This window comes from Grus americana, chromosome 1 (assembly GCF_028858705.1).
Source record: "Grus americana isolate bGruAme1 chromosome 1, bGruAme1.mat, whole genome shotgun sequence".
Taxonomy (NCBI): Eukaryota; Metazoa; Chordata; class Aves; order Gruiformes; family Gruidae; genus Grus; species Grus americana.
The window spans coordinates 121166857-121185641 of record NC_072852.1 but is presented as its reverse complement, the minus strand read 5'-3'; the positions used below and the strand labels follow the sequence as shown (position 1 = coordinate 121185641).

At 44.3% G+C, this 18785-nt stretch overlaps 1 protein-coding gene across 3 annotated transcripts in view; it reads left to right on the top strand.

Annotated features, from left to right (window-relative positions):
- C2CD2 (C2 calcium dependent domain containing 2) overlaps window positions 1-18536 on the top strand; it is a 38746-nt gene extending 20210 nt beyond the window's left edge. For 2 of the 3 annotated variants that reach the window (XM_054831626.1, XM_054831635.1), the window contains 8 exons: window positions 184-292; window positions 5498-5559; window positions 6814-6953; window positions 7219-7390; window positions 8186-8299; window positions 10720-10847; window positions 11976-12288; window positions 17651-18536. In XM_054831626.1, coding sequence (XP_054687601.1) covers window positions 184-292; window positions 5498-5559; window positions 6814-6953; window positions 7219-7390; window positions 8186-8299; window positions 10720-10847; window positions 11976-12288; window positions 17651-17877 — 1265 coding nt within the window. In that variant the 3' untranslated portion in view covers window positions 17878-18536. Of the gene's footprint in view, window positions 1-183; window positions 293-5497; window positions 5560-6813; window positions 6954-7218; window positions 7391-8185; window positions 8300-10719; window positions 10848-11975; window positions 12289-14062; window positions 14100-17650 lie in introns of those variants that run through there. The other variant, XM_054831645.1, reaches the window with a different exon arrangement.
- Window positions 18537-18785: the final 249 nt, after the last annotated feature.

Below are 18785 nucleotides of genomic sequence, written 5' to 3'. Positions count from 1 at the left end.
AATGTAGATGATATACAAACTGAGGGAAGAAATATATTCTGTGGGAGGGTGAGGAGCTGTTTGCAATAGTCTGTTCAAAAGCGCAATATGTAATGAAGGGGGCTCTTTGCTTTGTTTTGAGTAAGTGTGCCTCTTGGTGATGGAAGACTAATAACTGGATATTGATTTTTCTTGCCCTTACAGGCAGCACAAACCTTGCGTGTATAGTTCAGTTGAATGACCCTATGCAGAAGTTTTCCAGCTCTGTAGCCAAAAATGCTGCAAATCCCTTTTGGAAGGAAGAGTTTATCTTGTAAGTAACTTACCTACTGAGAATACTTTTATAGCAAAACTTTTTTTTTTTTTTCTTAAGCTATGAGAGGTTTTTGAGGGAAGAACGGCATTTTGAAATATATCCAGTCAGGTGAGAAATCTGATATCTAATTACCCTCTGCATGGATATGAGATCAAATAGGTCTGTAGATCTTCCCTGGTAGATATCTGATTCTAGTAAATGACAGCAGTAACAGGCATAATAAATGACCCTGTGCTTTCATACAGTGCCAAAAAAAGTGTTAGCAAGGTTTTGAAGTCACTTTACCTTGAAAAACTGCATTTGGGGAAATCTGATGTCTCTCCATTCCCTCCCCTGAGTGGGAAGTGTAAACGTGCAAAAAAATCGACCATCTAAAAGATTGGTGGCAAAGGGAGTGTAAAACTACCGAGATTTTTTTTCTGTAGAACAAAAACGGGACTTTCAGGCAGCCTGCACAGTATTCTGTGATTCACACAGCTTCTGTAAATAAGGTCAAAAGTGAGCAGTTCTAAAACTATTTTCATTTCCACTTTCTAGCAGCAGAGCAGAAATATTTGGTAGCTTCTGTATTGTATGAGTTGAGGAAGTGGAGGCGCAGGACTCCCTGATGGCGGGGTGGGTCAGAGGGGTGTTTCTCTAGTAGCTTTAAACACATGCACAGGCAGGCAGAAGCAGCTTCCCAGGGGAATGGGGTAGAGATGCTGCCATGCTACATACTGCAGATACTGCTTTCTTTTTTTTCTACCAGATTATTAATGTGAGAGGCACTTCACGCGCAGTGGAGTCTCTGGTTCTTTCGGTAGCTTTCCTCTCCCATCTCAGTTCCATTTCTCTTTATGTATATAAAAATATATATTTCAGAGAGTAATGCTGCTTGTTTTCGTGTGACATTTTTCTTCACTGCCTAGTCACAGCCTGATATCTGCTGTATCCGTTCCTTCTCTTGCGATTGAGGCTTAGCTTACAAGGAGCTGAGCATGTATTCAGAGCTGTGCCTGTCCATGCCGAGTGCTCTCTTCCTTGAGGAGTGGTGTGCACTTCTGCGTGCTTCTCCTCAACTTGAAGGAGGAGTGAGCGTGCAGCGCACAGATCTTTTTCTGCCTCCTCATCGCAGTCTGCCGGACTGCGCCTGTGAATGTTACGGAGTGTGCACTGCAGAAACAGGAGAGCTGAGGGGAAAGCAACAGGGGCTGCTTGATTTGAAGGAAGGAGCCAGGATTGGTCATCACAAGTTGTACAGGACTTGGAGAACACTGGACCCCTCTGCATCTGTGCGGTGGGTGGAGACGGTTAAAAGTCACTATAGTCAGCGAAGAAAAATTGATGTAGAAAAAACATTCTGCTTGGTAGAATACCATGGGACAGAGCCCTGGAAGGAAGAGGGGCCCAAGACAGCTGGCTAATATTCAAGCATCACCTCCTCCAAGCTCAGGAGTGATGCATCCCAGCAAAGAGGAAGTCAAGCAAAAACACCAAGAGGCCCCCGTGGATGAACAAGGAGCTCCTGGGCAAAGTCAAACATAAAAAGGAAGCCTACAGAGGGTGGAAGCAAGGGCAGGTAGCCTGGGAGGAATACAGAGAAACTGTCCGAGCAGCCAGGGAGCAGGTTAGGAAAGCCAAAGCCCTGATAGAAATTAATCTGGCCAGGGATGTCAAGGACAACAAGAAAAGTTTATATAGGTATGTTAGTGATAAAAGGAGGACGAGGGAAAACGTGGGTCCCCTCCGGAATGAAACGGGTGACCTGGTTACCCAGGATATGGAGAAGGCTGAGGTGCTCAACGACTTCTTTGCCTCAGTCTTCACTGGCAAATCCTTGAGCCACACTGCCCAGGTACAGAAGGCAGGGCCTGGGAGAATGCAGAACCACCCACTGTAGGAGAAGATCAGGTTCGAGAATATCTAAGGAACCTGAAGGTGCACAAGTCCATGGGACCTGATGAGTTGCATCTGCGGGTCTTGAGGGAACTGGCGGGTGAAGTGGCCAGGCCACTCTCCATCATATTTGAGAAGTCCTGGCAGTCCGGCAAAGTTCCCGCCGACTGGAAGAGGGGGAACATAACCCCCATTTTTAAGAAGGGTAGAAAGGAAGACCCAGGGAACTACAGGCCAGTCAGTCTCACCTCTGTGCCCAGCAAGATTATGGAGCAGACCTTCCTGGAAACTATGCTCAGGCACATGGAAAATGAGGAGGTGATTGGTGACAGCCAACACAGCTTCACTAAGGCAAATCGTGCATGACAAATTTGGGGGCCTTCTATGATGGGGTTACAGCGTAAGTGGATAAGGGAAGGGCGACTGCCATAATCTACCTGGACTTGTGCAAGGCATTTGACACTGTCCCACACAACATCCTTGTCTCTAAATTGGAGAGACATGGATTTGATGGATGGACCACTCGGTGGATAAGGAATTGGCTGGATGGTCACACTCAAGGAGTTGTGGTCAACGGCTCAATGTCCAAGTGGAGAACGGTGACGAGTGGTGTTCCTCAGGGGTCAGTACTGGGACCAGCACTGTTTAACATCTTTGTCAGCGACATGGACAGTGGGATTGAGTGCACCCTCAGCAAGTTCGCCGACGACACCAAGCTGTGTGGTGTGGTCGACACGCTGGAGGGAAGGGATGCCATCCAGAGGGACCTTGACAGGCTGGAGAGGTGGGCCCGTATGAACCGCATGAAGTTCAACAAGGCCAAGTGGAAGGTCCTGCACGTGGGTCGGCGCAATCCCAAGCACAAGTATGGGCTAGGCGAGGAATGGATTGAAAGCAGCCCTGAGGAGAAGGACTTGGGGGTATTGATTGATGAGAAGCTCAGCATGAGCCGGCAGTGTGCGCTTGCAGCCCAGAAAGCCAACCGTGTCCTGGGCTGCATCAAAAGAGGTGTGACCAGCAGGTCGAGGGAGGTGATCCTGCCCCTCTGCTCAGCTCTTGTGAGACCCCACCTGGAGTACTGTGTCCAGCTCTGGGGGCCCCAGTACAGGAGAGACATGGAGCTGTTGGAGTGAGTCCAGAGGAGGGCCACGAAGCTGATCAGAGGGCTGGAGCACCTCTCCTGTGAGGACAGGCTGAGAGAGTTGGGGTTGTTCAGCCTGGAGAAAAGGCGGCTCTGGGGAGGTCTAATTGTGGCCTTCCAGTACCTGAAGGGGCCTACAGGAAAGCTGGAGAGGGACTGTTTATCAGGGAGTGTAGTGACAGGACAAGGGGTAATGGGTTTAAGCTGAAGGAGGGTCGATTTAGATTAGATGGTAGAAAGAAATTCTTTATTGTGAGGGTGGTGAGGCACTGGAACAGGTTGCCCAGAGAGGTTGTGGATGCCCCATCCCTGGAAGGGTTCAAGGCCAGATTGGATGGGGCTTTGGGCAATGTGGTCTAGTGGAGGGTGTCCCTGCCCATAGCAGGGGGATTGGAACTAGATGGTTTTTGAGGTCCCTTCCAACCCAAACCATTCTATGATTCTGTGAACAAAACTGAAAGGCCCCGCCTTTTTATGTGGTCTGATGGAGGAGCGTGCAACTGCTGCTCATCCTGCTGTCAAGGGAAAACCAGATAGGAAGCTCTCTTCCTTCGGACATGCACAGTCAACGACTTTTAAAGTCTGATTTTAGTTATGAGGATCTACGGTTTTTGTGGAAAGCCACAGACCAGACAAAGTTCTTCTGTGACAGTGTGCTGCACTGCAGTCAAGACTTAAGGATTTACGTGATGCGATTTCTTCTCCACAATAACAGAGGAGAAGAATGCACTTCTGTAGCAGCTTTTTATTCTAGAGTATCTCAAAGTGCTTCAGCCACTGGGTCTGTGAATCACTTCGGCCATCTGTTGGTAGAACAGCATCCATGCTCGGTGTTGCAGAGCAGAAATGTTCCCAGTGATTTCGGACAGGAAATTTGTCAGAATAATACCCTTTCCAACTGAAAGTGCAGAGAGAGGGCAGGCAGGATGTGATTAAGTTGACTGGAATTTGGCCTTGACACTAGGGATAATGCTGGGTTTTCCACGGCGTTGGCTGCTTTTCAGAAGTGCATGAGGTAAGCTTGAGGACTTTTACAGATCAGGGATCAGGATTTGGCTGCGTTCCTTCTTTCAAGTTCACATCTCCCTATCCCCCTTTTTTTCTTCAAAAATGAAAATACCCACTGGTCTGAAGACCAGTGTACTGACCAACACGTCAGGTTCTCCTTTAGCTTCATGGAAACAGCAGCAATAGTACCATCAAAGTGCTTTCCTTCAAGTTCTGGAGGTGCAGGAGGGGATGGGAGTACCAGAGAAAAGCTTAAAACCTGCTGCATAGATGATGTCCCACAGCATCTAATGGAGGTGGGATGCCTGCAGCCAAGATCACACTATACTGAAACAGAGGCGTACAAAAACAAAATACATATATGCATGCCCTTAAGGTTTTTGGCAGAACACCTACCAAGAAGGTTATAAAATCAAGTTGTACTGGCAGGTTCCTCAGGAGGTACCCAGTTTGCTTCACTGTCTCAACTAGAGGAAAGGTTTTGTAACTATTGTGTAGTCCATCTTATGAAGTACCACACATGCCAGTAATTCTGCTAATAGTTCATGTCAGTTCTGTCACACAGAAGCTAGTTCTTGTTATCTTGCAACGTCCTCGAGTCTTATTTTGGAAAAGTAATACTGACTCTTCTCACATAAGACTGTAACTACTTTTATTTATTTGCATTTATCCTGCTTTTGCAGGACACTTTCCTGCTTTGACAGGATATCCCACAGCTTTGAATGCATTGTTAATTGGACCTGTTCCAGCATCTTGACTTACAAATTTGATCCTGCCAGGAAAAAATAGCTTCTTAGTGCTGTGGTGTAGCGCTCAGACTAGGGACCAACATCAGCTTCAAGGGTACTGTTTGCCAACTACTGGGGAGAAGAAAAGCCTCTGAAATTTTAGGAAATAGAACTTGAGCAACAGTGCTGGAGGGAACCAGGCCATGGTTGTCTCACTATGATCCCTTCAGTCAGTCTTACATGAGGTTAAAAAGATAGTACACACGCAGCGTAGCCAGCACTGGTGGCATGCAGCGCTGCCTGCCTCGGTTAGCAAGTTGTACGGCCTGGCTTAGTGCGGGCCAAGAAGAGTTAGGGTGTTGGCAACCAGAACGGGAAAGGGGAAAACCTAAGTGGGAAGGAAAATCTGCTTGACTGCAAAGACCTAACATAGTTTCATTTACTTCACAGTGAACTAAGTGCCAAATCAAAAGCATTGCAACTCCAAATAGTAGAAGATGGAAAGTTGGATAGTAAGTATTAAAACTGAATTATTTTGCATGATCAGCTCGTGAGCCTTGCTAAATGTTGACATAAGTCCTCTCTTAGTTCTACCCGGCTGTATCGCCAAAGAAGAAACTGTCAGATTTCTGAACCTGCATTAAAGCTCAGATTTCTTCTGCTGACTTGTCCTGGTAGTGGACTTGGGTATGCCTCAAGCATGGCTTTAACAATGGCTGTGGAAGGGAGATCAGCTGAAAACAGCCAGCCAAACTTAGATGAAACAGACAGCTTGGGGAAAATTTATAACTTAAGTTTGTGTTTTTAAACCCTGTATGCCTGTCCTCAAATATAGGTCCCAGAATTGAAATGCATGGAAAATTGCAGAGTTCTTGGGCAATACTGATTGACCTGGGTTAAGTGCTGTCTGTGTACACCGTTACTTCCATCAGTAATCATAGACAGAAGAGAGAATACACTATTCACGTGTCTCTGTCCTCCTCTGAGTTAAGGTTACAGAGAAACCTTGAGTTTCTTTCCGGACTGTCAACATACTGAGTCTTCCATGTGCTGATATCCTAATTTTTCAGCCTTCTAAACTTTTAACAGATCCACTGTGAGCAATTTTGGTTTCAAGTTAAGCTTTCCAGGTCTTTCAGTGGCTGAAGGGGAATCATGGGTGTTAATCCTAAATCCTTCCTTTTCAAGCCCCAGAGGCTGCCTAGCAATTACCAGGTATAAAACTCACTCATTCTGATTATATTGGATTAAATATAAAACATGGGGGCTGAAACATTTTTACACTTGATGCTGTTGTTGCAGTTTGCAATTAGCCTTCAGTGGCAAGAAAACCCCTCCACTGAACTATTGTGTTTGGTTTATTTGGAGAAGCATTATCCTTCCTAGTGGGGGTAAGGGGCAGGTGGATGCTGAGACCAGAGAACATCTCGAGGTGTTTGTTCAAGAACCTAATAGTAATATTTCTAGATGTTTTCTTTTCCCCTAAACGTTCTACATATACAGGGAAAAATAATGGCCAGAAATAGTGGCAAATAAGTAATGTTTCATGTCTCCGTTCTTTCCTGTTGCACAGTATTAGGCCAGGCTGAGGAATAGTTGTAAAATGGGAAACAACCTCTGAAAACTGCCATGTTTCTGCCCCATGATGTAGAACCAGTTCTTGCAATTAGCTACCTGTGTTCTTCCTCCTCCTTTCCCCTCTTCTCACCCTTAAACATGCTGACAGCTCAGATGTGCACTGATTTTGTTCATTTTATTTCTTCTAGGTCCTTTATCCGCAAAGGTGACTGTACCTCTAGACTTGTTCAGGAAACAACCTTCTGGGCAGCAAAGCTTTGCACTGAACAGCAGGGCCAGTGAGAGCAGCTCGGAGCCGGGGCCCGGGCTGGGATCCATTAGTGCAGAGGTACTACTGTGCTTGGATGCTTTTACAGGGGATCTTTTACTTCGGGAAGTACTTGCCAGCACTCATCTTGTGCTTTGGACTGTCGCTCACAGCGCGATGCCATTTGTGGCCGAGTTAGACTAGTGCATTCAGATTGCGTGGTAACACTTCACATGGTCTTTGGCTCTTGAATGTTCGTAAAAACGTTAAAGGAGTACTGGCTTGAAATGTTAGCGTCCTTCTTACTTGACTGTGCTTCTAAGGTGAAATTTTTTTGTCTTGCTAGTTCTCTTTTATAGAACCCAATGAATTAAAGACATGGCAAGTCTCTTCTCCAGTGCCAGCCACTAAGATAGAAAAGGATCGCACTGTGATGCCCTGTGGGACTGTGGTCACTACTGTAACTGCTGTGAAAACCAAACCTCGTCTAGAAGGGAGATCGTCTCCACTGAGCACTGGTGAGGAAGGCCGCTTCTTCTTGTGTTTACTCTTAGGGTTATCTGTGGGCACCAGAAGAAATTGAGGGGGTGGGATGTAAGGAAAGGACTAGGAGAGGTTGGGGGGAGCAGGATGTAAGGAAAGGCACCATTGTCCCCACTTCTCTGATGTGTTAGTGGGGAGGGCGTTGCTTGTGTTCTTCAGAATCAGGCTTTTAATTTTCATGAAACCTTGTTCTTACAAGAGGAGTGGTTAATGCTCCTTTAGTACGCACCGTAAAACTTCATGGTAGAGTTATAATAGAGAAGAGTTTGGGTTTGGTGGATGGTTTTCCACATAACAGAAGTATGAGACTCGTACAGTGTTTGCTGATGACAGACCATCCTGTGCCTTCTATCCTTGATCTGTATTATAATCTCTAATGAGGGTTGGTGTCATCTTGTGACAAAGGTTTTCTTCAGCCTTTCAGGAATAGATTCTCTGATTTTTCTTGGGATAAGTGTGAAAGTAAAACCTCTAAATAGTCTTTGTGTGAACTCTCACAAAGAGCTGCATTCTTTTAAGTTGTTAAAGCAGATCTTTTACTTAAGTGAGTGTTGTCTAGCATATTACAGTAAAATGTTTAAAACCAACAAATTCCTACACTTCACAAGTCTTTTGGGGTCAGATTACCATCGAGCATGCATTGAGAATTTGTTTTAAACAACTTTTGCAAACACGATTTGAACAGGCTTTAACATTGGTATAATAAATTCTTATTCTTTTTGTAATAAATGTCTTGAATAGTTTAAATAACCAAAAAACTTGGTTCTCAGATTCTCCTGTGAAAACTCCAGTTAAAGTAAAGGTGATTGAAAAGGATTTCTCTGTTCACGCTATCCATTCTCATGGTGCTCCAGTCAGCAAAACTTTATCGTCTTCGGATACAGGTAATAGAAATGTTCAAAGCTGCTAATAAGAATACGTCTCTCTCTGCTGCACATGGGATTAATGTAATCCTGTTAAAATAACAGCAAACCCATGTGGCTACTGCCTTTCAACAGGCACTGAGTTGTTTATGTTAGCAAGTACTGTGGTTAGGGATATAGCAGTCTTGCAGTAGAAGTCTGGTTTTAATTGGTGATTTAAATTACTAATTTTCTGTAAATAACAATGAGCTGTGGTTTGGATAGGGGGAGGTGACTGCAGAAAAGCCAGGCTGTCTTCTCTCTTACTTTTGAATGAAAGATTCCTCCTTTATAAAAGCGTGGGGGACAGTGCACAAAATGAAAACCCTGTGAAACTTACCTTTCAGGCCATTGTGAAGTCCCCCCTTCTTTGAACAGAAGGGACGAGGCTGGACTGATATAAGGAAGACTGAATTCTCTTCCTAGCCCTGCCACTGGGCTTTTTTGTGCTAACGCAAATACACAGTCTTGCTGTACCTGTTTGTCCACCTTGCTAAGTCACCTGGCATACAGCTGAAGTGTCTTCAGAGTGTCAGGTGGCATTGGTATAACTTTAATTATAAATTCACTTTGACTGTATTAAACCTGATTTTGACTCTGGAGCATTTTACCTTTTTGAGTTGCAACTCTGAATTTTCTGCATATTTTTCAGTCCTTTGTGTGGTCCCCATGCGATCTTTCAGTAGCTCTGTAGGCAACAGTAAATAAAGGTGTGGCATGTGATGTGGAGTCCAGTTTTCTTTGCACAAATTTGAGTGAAGATGGGACAATCTGGAGATGATCTAGACTGCTCCTGGAACAGTCAGGCGGCTTGCTGAGTGATAGAAATATGTTGGCCAAAAGACAGAAATATGGGGAGAGTGTGAACCAGAATAGCTGTAATAGCACTTGAATCTTTCCCTACCTCTAGACTAAGAAGTACTCTGATACTATGAAGCAGCATGGTATTGCTAGGCCAATTTTGGAAGTGTTAAGATAGGGCTAGACTTCTGAGTTGATTCTCGTAACTGTTTATGATATTAAAGATACAAAACACTTACTGGAAAACTCATCTGAAGACAACTTAGAGTGCACTGATATGGACAGTGTTTTTATGGGAGTGCAGGGGAATTTCTGTGAAATGTTTATACAATGCAGCAGGAAGAATTACTCATTAAAATGAAGGTTTAAGCCAAATGAAAGAAATACAAAGGAACATTTGGAATGCCAATAACTTAGGTGGTAGTTATTACAAACATCATGCCAAAACAGCAACAAGCACTATGGAAAAGATGCCGTGGCCGTGCCATAGTTCTAAGCGATGACAACGCTAAGAATTAGTAAGTGCCACTGATGCTGTCCTGGATGCTCTCAGCTGTTCCTGGGGACTTTGCAGTGGCTAGGGAGATGGAAAAGTAGAGGTTTATAATGAGTGTGCAGACATGCATGGACATGCATAACCCTTGTGCACGCATACTCTTAAGTTCCAAAAGTATTTGAGACGCTTGGTGCAGCATAATTATTCAGGTCTCGTCTTTTATTGTATTAATGTCTCCGTAACAAAAGACACTGCTCAGTTTAATTAATACTGGTGCTATTCCTGCCTGTATTCTTTTGTTGTTAAAACTCTTAATAGAAAAGCCCACCTCAGACAATTAACTATGGGGATTTTTGTCTTGTTAACTTTCTTAGTTCCTTAGTTCCTTAACTTCTTTGTTCCCAAGCTTGACGAATTTGATTAGTGTGTATTTGACGTGCCCAAAGTACTTGCATACTAGATGCCAGAAATGGCCATGCTTAAAAATAAACTTGTGTTTGTCACTAAAGAGCATTTTATAAAGCAGGTTTTGTACTCCTGTGCAATGTTTGGAGCGGAGAAGGAGGTGCACTTTACAGGCTTTGGAAGCAGCTGATAAAGAGCAGAGTGAGTGCTGCTTTGCTTTCCCCATTCTATCACAGTGCCATAGCAAATCTGGAAATGCCAAACAAGGATGTCTGGAAAAAGAGCAAAATAGCTACCTGAAGAGGTAGTAGCACGTCAGCTTTGTGCCCTATTAGAACTATGGCTCTTCGTGACTGTGATACCCCATGCTCTGCCCACCACTTCTGGATTATAGTCACCTCAGTGTAGCAATGCACTGAAATAATTGGATGTTTTGTCTAGGCTTCCAAAACCTCCTCTGTGCTGAGGGCAAGGGCTTGTAAGTGCAACTCAGGTACCTTTTCTCAAAAGAATGGGTGACAGAAAGGAAAGACGAGACCCAGTAGCTGGGTGGTGAATGGGGAGATGTTTTGGTATGCCTGGTGTTTATACCATTTCTGCTAATTTCTTTGAATTTTAGGTCAAGAACAAACTCTGTCTCTCTCTGCTGTGTTTTTTCCTGTTTTTCTTTTTTCCCTCTGAAATAACGCTTTCTTTTCAGAACTGCTGGTACTGAATGGCACTGATCCTGTTGCAGAAGCAGCCATTCGGCAGTTAAGTGAGTCTGCAAAGCAGAAACTGAAGTCACCTAGAAAGAAAAGCACCATTATCATATCAGGGGTGTCCAAGGTAAAGCAGAAAGCAACACTTATATTTAATGCTTAGTACTGTAAAGTCTTTGCTCCACTGAGTGTGATACTAACTTAATGTGCATTCTGTTGTCTCTCATTCAGCAGTCTCTGCAGGATCTAGGTCTGTGTGCCAGTTTGTTTCAGTAACTGTTTCAAATTAAGCCAAATCAGGGTTGGTTTGTTGGGGAGGGTGTTGGGTTTTGATCATTAGATTTGACAGCCTGACTAAAAATGCACAGCATCCTTGGATGGGAGTCAGGTGATTAGGGATTTGGGAAAACCAATTTAGGTGAGAACAGAGGATAATTAGTTCTTCTCTGTGTTTTGCCCATGGAGGGAAGATGAACAGAAAAAGTATGAAAGATTTTTCTGGGTTTTTTTCAAAGTTGTTAAAACCCTCTGAAAAACGTCCTCTGGGCTCTGTTCCAGCAGGAGGGCGAACAGAAGTCTGTTCCTCATGTGGTGTATAGCATTCCTCCAGACTTTCTTCATCCACAGCCCCAGTCTCCCATCTGTTGCTTGGTGCCTGTCTGTAGTCCCTTCCCTGCAGGCTGCTGTATGGACACTTGCTGTCAAGTCTTCCTGTTATGCAGGGGACCCCTAAAGAGCACTGAGCGAAAGCCGAGTCAGTGGGCACGGATCCCCTCGTGATCACTGTGCTGTGCCGGGGAGGGGAGTGAGGGTCAGCTGCCACAGTGATGGATGTATCCACCTAGGACATGGGGGCACTGGGACTGTGTGGATTTGTATTTAGCTGTCCTTCTACAAGGTGAAACACTTTGATGTTTATTTTCTTACAAAGACCAAATGATTGTTGTATGCTGATACTTCATTACAGCAGCACGTGTAGGAAAGAGTCCTGTTATTAGCAGTGGGGTGGGGCACAGCTGGGAGGCCTGTACTTAAATATTTTTTCCAGTCATTTGGCGTTAACAACATTATTAAAACTTGGCTATGTGCTCCTCTCCTTTAGTGGAGCTAAGGAAGCCTCACAGTGGCTTTCTGATAGCCCTGAGCAATACAAGTAAAAGTGTAAAGAAGAGAAAAGAACTTTTGTAGCGAGGCTTGTTTTTTTCCTCCAGCAGAGCGGCTTGTGTCAGCGTCATCTCTTTGTTTTCACTGGCAGACCTCTTTATCTCAGGACAGCGAAGCTGCACTGATGATGGACTATGCTGCAGCCATGGACAGCTCCTGCAAAGAAGTAGATCCACCCACTGCAGAGGAAGCTGTTACAAAAGTCACCTCAGATGAAAAGCTATCGTGTGGTGCTTCAGAAATAGTACCTGATACTGACCCACAGCAAAGCATCCATAAGGCTTGGGGTTTGGAGAATGGCAGCCAACAGTGGGACACCGACACGCTCTTAGACCAGACCTGTGAAGAAATATCTGGGAGCTCATTAAGTGTGTCAGAAACTGGGAGCATGAAAAAATCTAAAGGTATGTGATCCTTACCTCCGCTTTAGTGAATGACCACTTTCTCTGTGTAATTGGCAGTGTCATGCAACGCTGTAGTAGTTCATCCTTTCTTACTGATTTTTGGCCTTAAACTCCTTGTGATTGTGGTGTTGGTTGAAGCTGTCTTACTAGCAGCCATAAACAGTGCAGTCCTCTGGCTCTCTGAGCCGGGTCAGGCTCTCTTAGACTCCCCTCCATCAGGAAACAGAAGGGCTCACCCTTAGAAGTTGAAGAGCAGCTCATTAAGCCCAACTCAGTTATCTGAGAGAGAAATAACTAGCCACATTGTCAATTCCTCAATGAAAACCATGTTCTTGTAAACAAGGACTTGTGCTATATTAGCAGCCCCGTTACTAAGGTGAAAATGGCAGGGTTCCATGGTTGCTTTCTGATACGTTCCTTCTCCTCCTTCACATCTCTGAGCGCAAGACTCCCCTGCGCCCACTAAAGCGTGTGTTCAGGAAGCACCACAGCTAAGCCAGAAGTAGTCTCTCTCTTAACTGCCTCGTGAACAGTTTGTCCCTCTGCACTGATTTCATTAATATGTAGTTTGCTAAAGAAAATGGAATAGAAGGTAATTTAATAAGTAAACAAGGGGTCAGATCCTTTTGCTTATGTAGTTACATACCTGGATAGCTGCAGTTTGAAAATGTCTTAGGATTCTTTGTGTTTCCATTAACCTCTGAGGCTGTAGCACTGGTTTGTGGCTAAGTGGTAAACACAGGGCTTTTAGGAAGTCTGGCACCAGAGCCAGTGCAGTGGACCGTGCCCTGAACGTGCTGCACATTGAAGTTGCAAAAATTGTCGTGTTTCTCACCCATATCCATCCTTCTTTATTATTTTCTATTCTTTCCTTACCCAGAGATACTGTAAAATGGCTTACTACAAAACCTCAGAATATTACTAGATTGTTGTATCCCCCCACCATACGACAAACACTGGACTCTTTGCCAAGACTCTCCCTTAGAGCATCGAGGTTTTGGGGCCTTCTCACAGTTGTATTGCTCCACGTGATAGATCAGGATGGTACAGCAACCATTGATTTGACATAGATGGTCAGGCATTGGAAAGTTTTGGGTGTGTTTGGGGCGGAGGTAGGGGGTTAGTTGTAAAAGAATTTGTGTCATTTGGAGCCTGGAGAAGTTTAGGAAGCAGAACGAGATTTTGTAAAACCTCTAGACTCTTCTTTAACATGTTAGTCTAAAACAAGCAAGTAGAAGTTTGTATGTGAGCTGTTGTCTAGTTTTGTTTTTTTTCCCCGTGCAATATGTTGCAAAGAGATCAGCCTTCTAAAGATCCTGTTTACACGATGTAGTATAGGACTGTTAAAAAGCACAAAGCATTTCTAATATTTGAGAGAGTTGTCTCCTCTTGAAACAATATTTTAAAAAACTGTCTCAAATACCTTTCTTTATACACAGATCACTTTGTGGAAGTCTTGAAGCTTTGTCACAGCTGAGTAGCTTTTATGGAGTGACATATGAAAACATTTCAACTCCCCTGCCTTCAGTTAGCTTTGAATAGTTCAAGGTTTCTGTTTTGTCAAATGCTTTCCCTTTAAAAAAACCACAAACACAAACCAACAACAAAAAACCCAAACAAAGCAATCAAACCCTCTTCTGCTTTAAAAAGCCTTGTGTGTGTATTAATGTCTTAAAGTTAGCACTGTCTGGTTTTTTTTTTTACTCTTGCATATTTCTGGTTTTTTACCTTTCTGACTTCCTCTTTCTTACCCGTTCCCTTTTATAAACTTAAGAGGACTACTATGCCAACCAGAATTAATTACCTACACAGTAAGTTATTTTTGTCTTTTTTTTCAAGAAAATGTAGCTTTACAATGGTACGCTCATTGTAAAAACCAAAGCAAAGCATAGTTCAGCACCTGTTTTCTTCTTCCCCCATCCATTTCTTTCCTCCCTCCAAAATTACCTTCCCATGCTTAGGTGTCTTAGCAGACTACTCTGCTGTAACAAATCATTCTGGTGGTCATTCTGTCCAGGTGGGTCACACAGAATGGACAGCAAGGAAGGCTTGGAGGGGTGCTCTACATTCCTGATCTCTCTCCATCATGCCCATTCCTCGATTATCTGGTTATCAATCAAAATCTGCTCATGCAAACCGTGTGTGTGTGACCCCATAACTGGACATGTATACACAGAAAGCTTATTTTAAAACCTGCTGCTTATAGTTTTCTAGATCTCTTTTCAGGCCTAACTTGTAGAGCTACCAGGACCTCAGCAGGTATTTACAAAACCACCTGGATATAAACTGTTTTGGAAGTTGGGAAGGAATGGAAAGAAGCAATCTCTATTCATATCCTTGTAGATGTGGAAGGAAATCTTCCTTCATTAACAAAAATGAGATTCAGAAGTGATCCTAGCCCCACAAGTGTTTTAAGAACACCCTAAACTAGAGCAGAGGAGCCTATGAAGCCCGTCAGTCTCTACAGCACTCTTGACACGCTCTCTGCTTATCTCCTGGTGTTAGGGGCAGAGTTGGCATAAGGATCGTGTTGAACTCGAGAAGTAAGCATGCAAACAGCACGAGCATCGCCAAGCTTGTGATTTGCCCTACCCTGCCTTCTCAGCAGGGGTGCATGCCTCCACAACAGCTGGAGCCACTGTCAGGCAGCACGTACCAAACTGGCTAGAGACCGATGGGTGGCAGTGGAGATGTGGCAAGCTTCCAGGTAGCAATGACCTCAGTACCTCCAAAAACACAGGGAGCTTTCATGTCGGGGCTGGGGAGGGGGGGGCTGCTGCTTGTGCTGAGCCTGTGCTGCTCTCAGGGAAGCGCTGCCTGCGGTTTTTCAGCTGCAGCGAGTTGTCCCAGGCCACCGGCACAATTTTTGCAGCGTTCTTGGTTCGGTTCTGTTTCCTAGTATGGGAAATCAGTCTGAATGGATAGGACTAAATAGCTGCTTACGGGTAAACCCTTCTGTCCTACTCCTTCTGCTGGCACAGCTTCAGCTGCAGCTGCCAAGATTGCTGGGCAGAAGGGCTGACTGCTAAAACAAAAGCCGCACAGCAGCAAGGCCTCATCAATCCCCGCCCAGCCTTTGCATATTAACAACTGTCAGTATCATGGGGTTGAACACTGTTTCTTTTATGCTGTTGACAACAGCTTGAAGTGGTACTGCCTTGCCAAAAAGATCCATCAGAGGGTGATGGGAGAGCAGTGAAGTTTCAAATCCATGAGTTCCAGTTGCTTTCAGCTGACTTCTGCTTCTATCCCATTGTGCCCTGTGAGAAAAGTCTCAGCAAGCAGCAAGACAAAACATGCTAGAATATCCTCCCAGGTGCTGAGTGCTTAGTCCTTAAAATACAAAGTTGTTACTAACCCAAGCACGTTTGTAGATGCTCTGGTCTGAACAAAGAAGCATCTGGCTGCGTGCAGCAGAGCTGCCATGAAGTACCTATTCCGCAGCTGTCACTGTGCAAAATGACACGCAGCCTGTGTCAAGTCCTTCGGGGGACAAACACGTAATTCTAGCTATTGCACAGTATCGCATGAAATAATTGGTCTGTGTGTTGCTTTTTGTATCCATTTGCGATGGGAGGAAAAGCAGAATCAGGACCGTGTGGTGACAGGAATTAATAGCTGAATTGAGAAAGAATCGGGAAACCCGACAGCGGTGCGGGAACGAGGTGTGGAAGCGTTGCCAGGGAGATGACTGCCCTCACGTACTGGTCTGACTGCCAGAAGGCTCCTGCGTTGGCTTGCTACCTGGGTCCTCCTTCGTTCAAATTGGCTCCTGCCACTTGGACAACAACACTACTCAATTCTGCACGAAACTGTTGTAATTTTAACTTGGGGCTGATGTACTGACACCAGGTTGAGTGTTGCCGGTAGCTCACAGCGGCGTCCCCGCCAGCTGCCACCGAGCTGCCTTACGCATCAGGCACGCGTCTGCGCATGGAAAGGGAAGGTGGAATTTGGCAGAACAGTGGCTGCAAAAACAACCCGAGCTTGCAAAGAGGGAAGAGGACTGGTGGCTGGTGTTGGCAACACGAGTCCCGAGTCCCTGGTGAGATGACAGTTGCGTTTGCCTTGGCTGCATAGTAGGTTTGACATGGGATCAAGGGAAGGAACGCAACAAAATAAAGCCACTTAATTTACCACAGAAGAGATTGGAACAAATTTCTGAACCTGTTGGAAGCAGATGTAATACTTATTTTTAATCTGCTTGAAGTGAATTGCTATTCCTAACAGGATTTTAAAATAGCAGATGCTTCGTGATTGTTGCTTTAGGTGGTGCTACCGAATTTGTACAGAATACATGCTGTCTGGCTTGTATGGGCCTACTGCCTGCAGGTTGACTGCCAGGTACTGTTCTCCAGCACCAACAGTGTCCTTCACCTCAAATTAAAATGCCACCTTCATGTTGTGCATCATGGGCTAATCTTTTCAGCTCCTTTGATCTCTGAAACAACAAAGAATAACATTACTTCCTCTATTTCATTCTTTTTATAAAATACTCCGTACTTTTATTGTATTGGAAAGATTGGATACGCCTGTTTGACATGTGAGAACCCAGCGTACAACCCACACCAGACACTGTTGTGCATGTGTTTGAACACTACCGTAGCTTTCAGAAGAGCATTTGAAACTAATAAAGTATAAAGAAGGAGACTTCCGTAAGATGTGTGGATTGGCTTTAGAAACAAATCTGAGGATTAATACTTGATTGCTCGTAGGCATGTTTCACAGTAGCTTTCCTTCCTTTTCAACAGCATCATTCCTGAAAGAACTGAAGGAAAATTCCTTTTTTTCTTTAGTGCTCCTCTAGCAATAGATGTGAGTTCTTCTCTCCTGAATGTTTCTGCTAACTGTAAGAGTGTGTGGATATGCATTGACCTAGAACTACCACAGTCTGTTGTGAACCTAAGCGATTCAGTTTGCATGATACTTGCATGGAATGAGGAGCAGCAGAGAAATACTCACTTCCCTGGAGTCTGAATTTCTCAGTGGTGGTCAGTTGGGAGAGAGCTGGATCAAGAGTGGGGCAAGGAGGGTTCAGTAGCATGTAGTGTACATATGTGTGCCTCTGGCAGAAGGTACAACGATTGCTCACGTTTGCCAGTATCTGAAATCACTTGTTCCAAGGTGGAACTCGTACTGTTACGGCCCCTAGGTTACAAACCATCAATATCCTTGCTTCAAATTCACCACGCTCTTAGCTTTCTAACATTGTTTGATTAGTTACCAGGGTGATGCTTAAACTGGAAGTGTTAAGACCGTGGCTTTTTTTCAGTCGTGCTGCAGTTAGTTAAAGTTGAGCTCCAAACGGAAAGCAGCCTGTTCAGTCTAAAGTGTCCTGCGCCTCTGCTGTTTGCTTCCACAGGTGGGATTTTAAAAAAAAGTGCGAAGCTCTTTTTCCGCCGGAGACATCATCAGAAGGATCCAGGAATGAGTCAATCGCACAACGATCTTGTCTACCTGCAGCAGCCACTGTCAGAGGAAACGCGCAAGAAGGGAGGCACGCTTTCACGTATTCTGAACAGAAAGCTCCTTTCCAAAAACAAAAGCAAGAACAAATTGAACGATGCTTCGGCAGAACCATACGTATGAGACTGAACACTCTCCGATGGGATACTTGCACATCAGTTGACCAGTTGTTTACAGAGCAGTACTAGAGAACACAAATACAGCTGATGACTTGCATAAAATGATGTTCACTAATACAGTGGTCCAGGAATAAACAGAAAGCTTGTCTTTTTTGTTTATTTTTCCAGAACGCTTTTTCTCTCTGAGTATAAAGTTTCTCCTCCAAATACAACCAGCGCTAATTGTACTGTGACAGTTTTTGGAGGACTGTGTGGTTTATTGTAGATGATGAGGGAGGGTGGGGAATGGTGTAAGTGGGGAGGACCTCCGTGCGAGCACCTAGTTTACATTAACGGGGAGCTAAGAACTGAAACATCGTACCTGCTATAGATGACAGAACCACCATAAAGAGAGAAGATACCACTGTGCTTCCTTACTGCAGTCTGGAATAGTAGCAACACAAGTCTCGACTTGTTTTTCTAGTCAGGCTGAAAGGGAAAAGAGACACCCAGATCCAGTTTGTATTGTAATTTGGAAACGGGTAAGTTTTCAGAAGCAGAACTGAAATGCTGATTAAGATAGCCTACTGTAATAACTGTAGCCTGCTGTAATAACTGCTCAGTCCATGTAGGTGGAGAGATGCCTTTGACATTAGCCATAAACCAATAAATTATGCAAATACTTATACTAGCATATTGTTTAATGTTCTGTGCATAAGTTATGCTTAAAAAAACAGAACTTTTTTTAAAGTCTACTCGAGTTTACTCGCAAACAAAACATTTACAAATTCTTCTATGTAGCTTTTCTTCCCTGTGTGAGAAGCTGCATTGCTAATGCAAAAACCTGTCTTAGGGGCTCTAATTCCTTCTCCCAAGTACTTGTTAGACAAGTATATTAACCATCATATCAAATGCAAAGCTAGGAGCAATAAG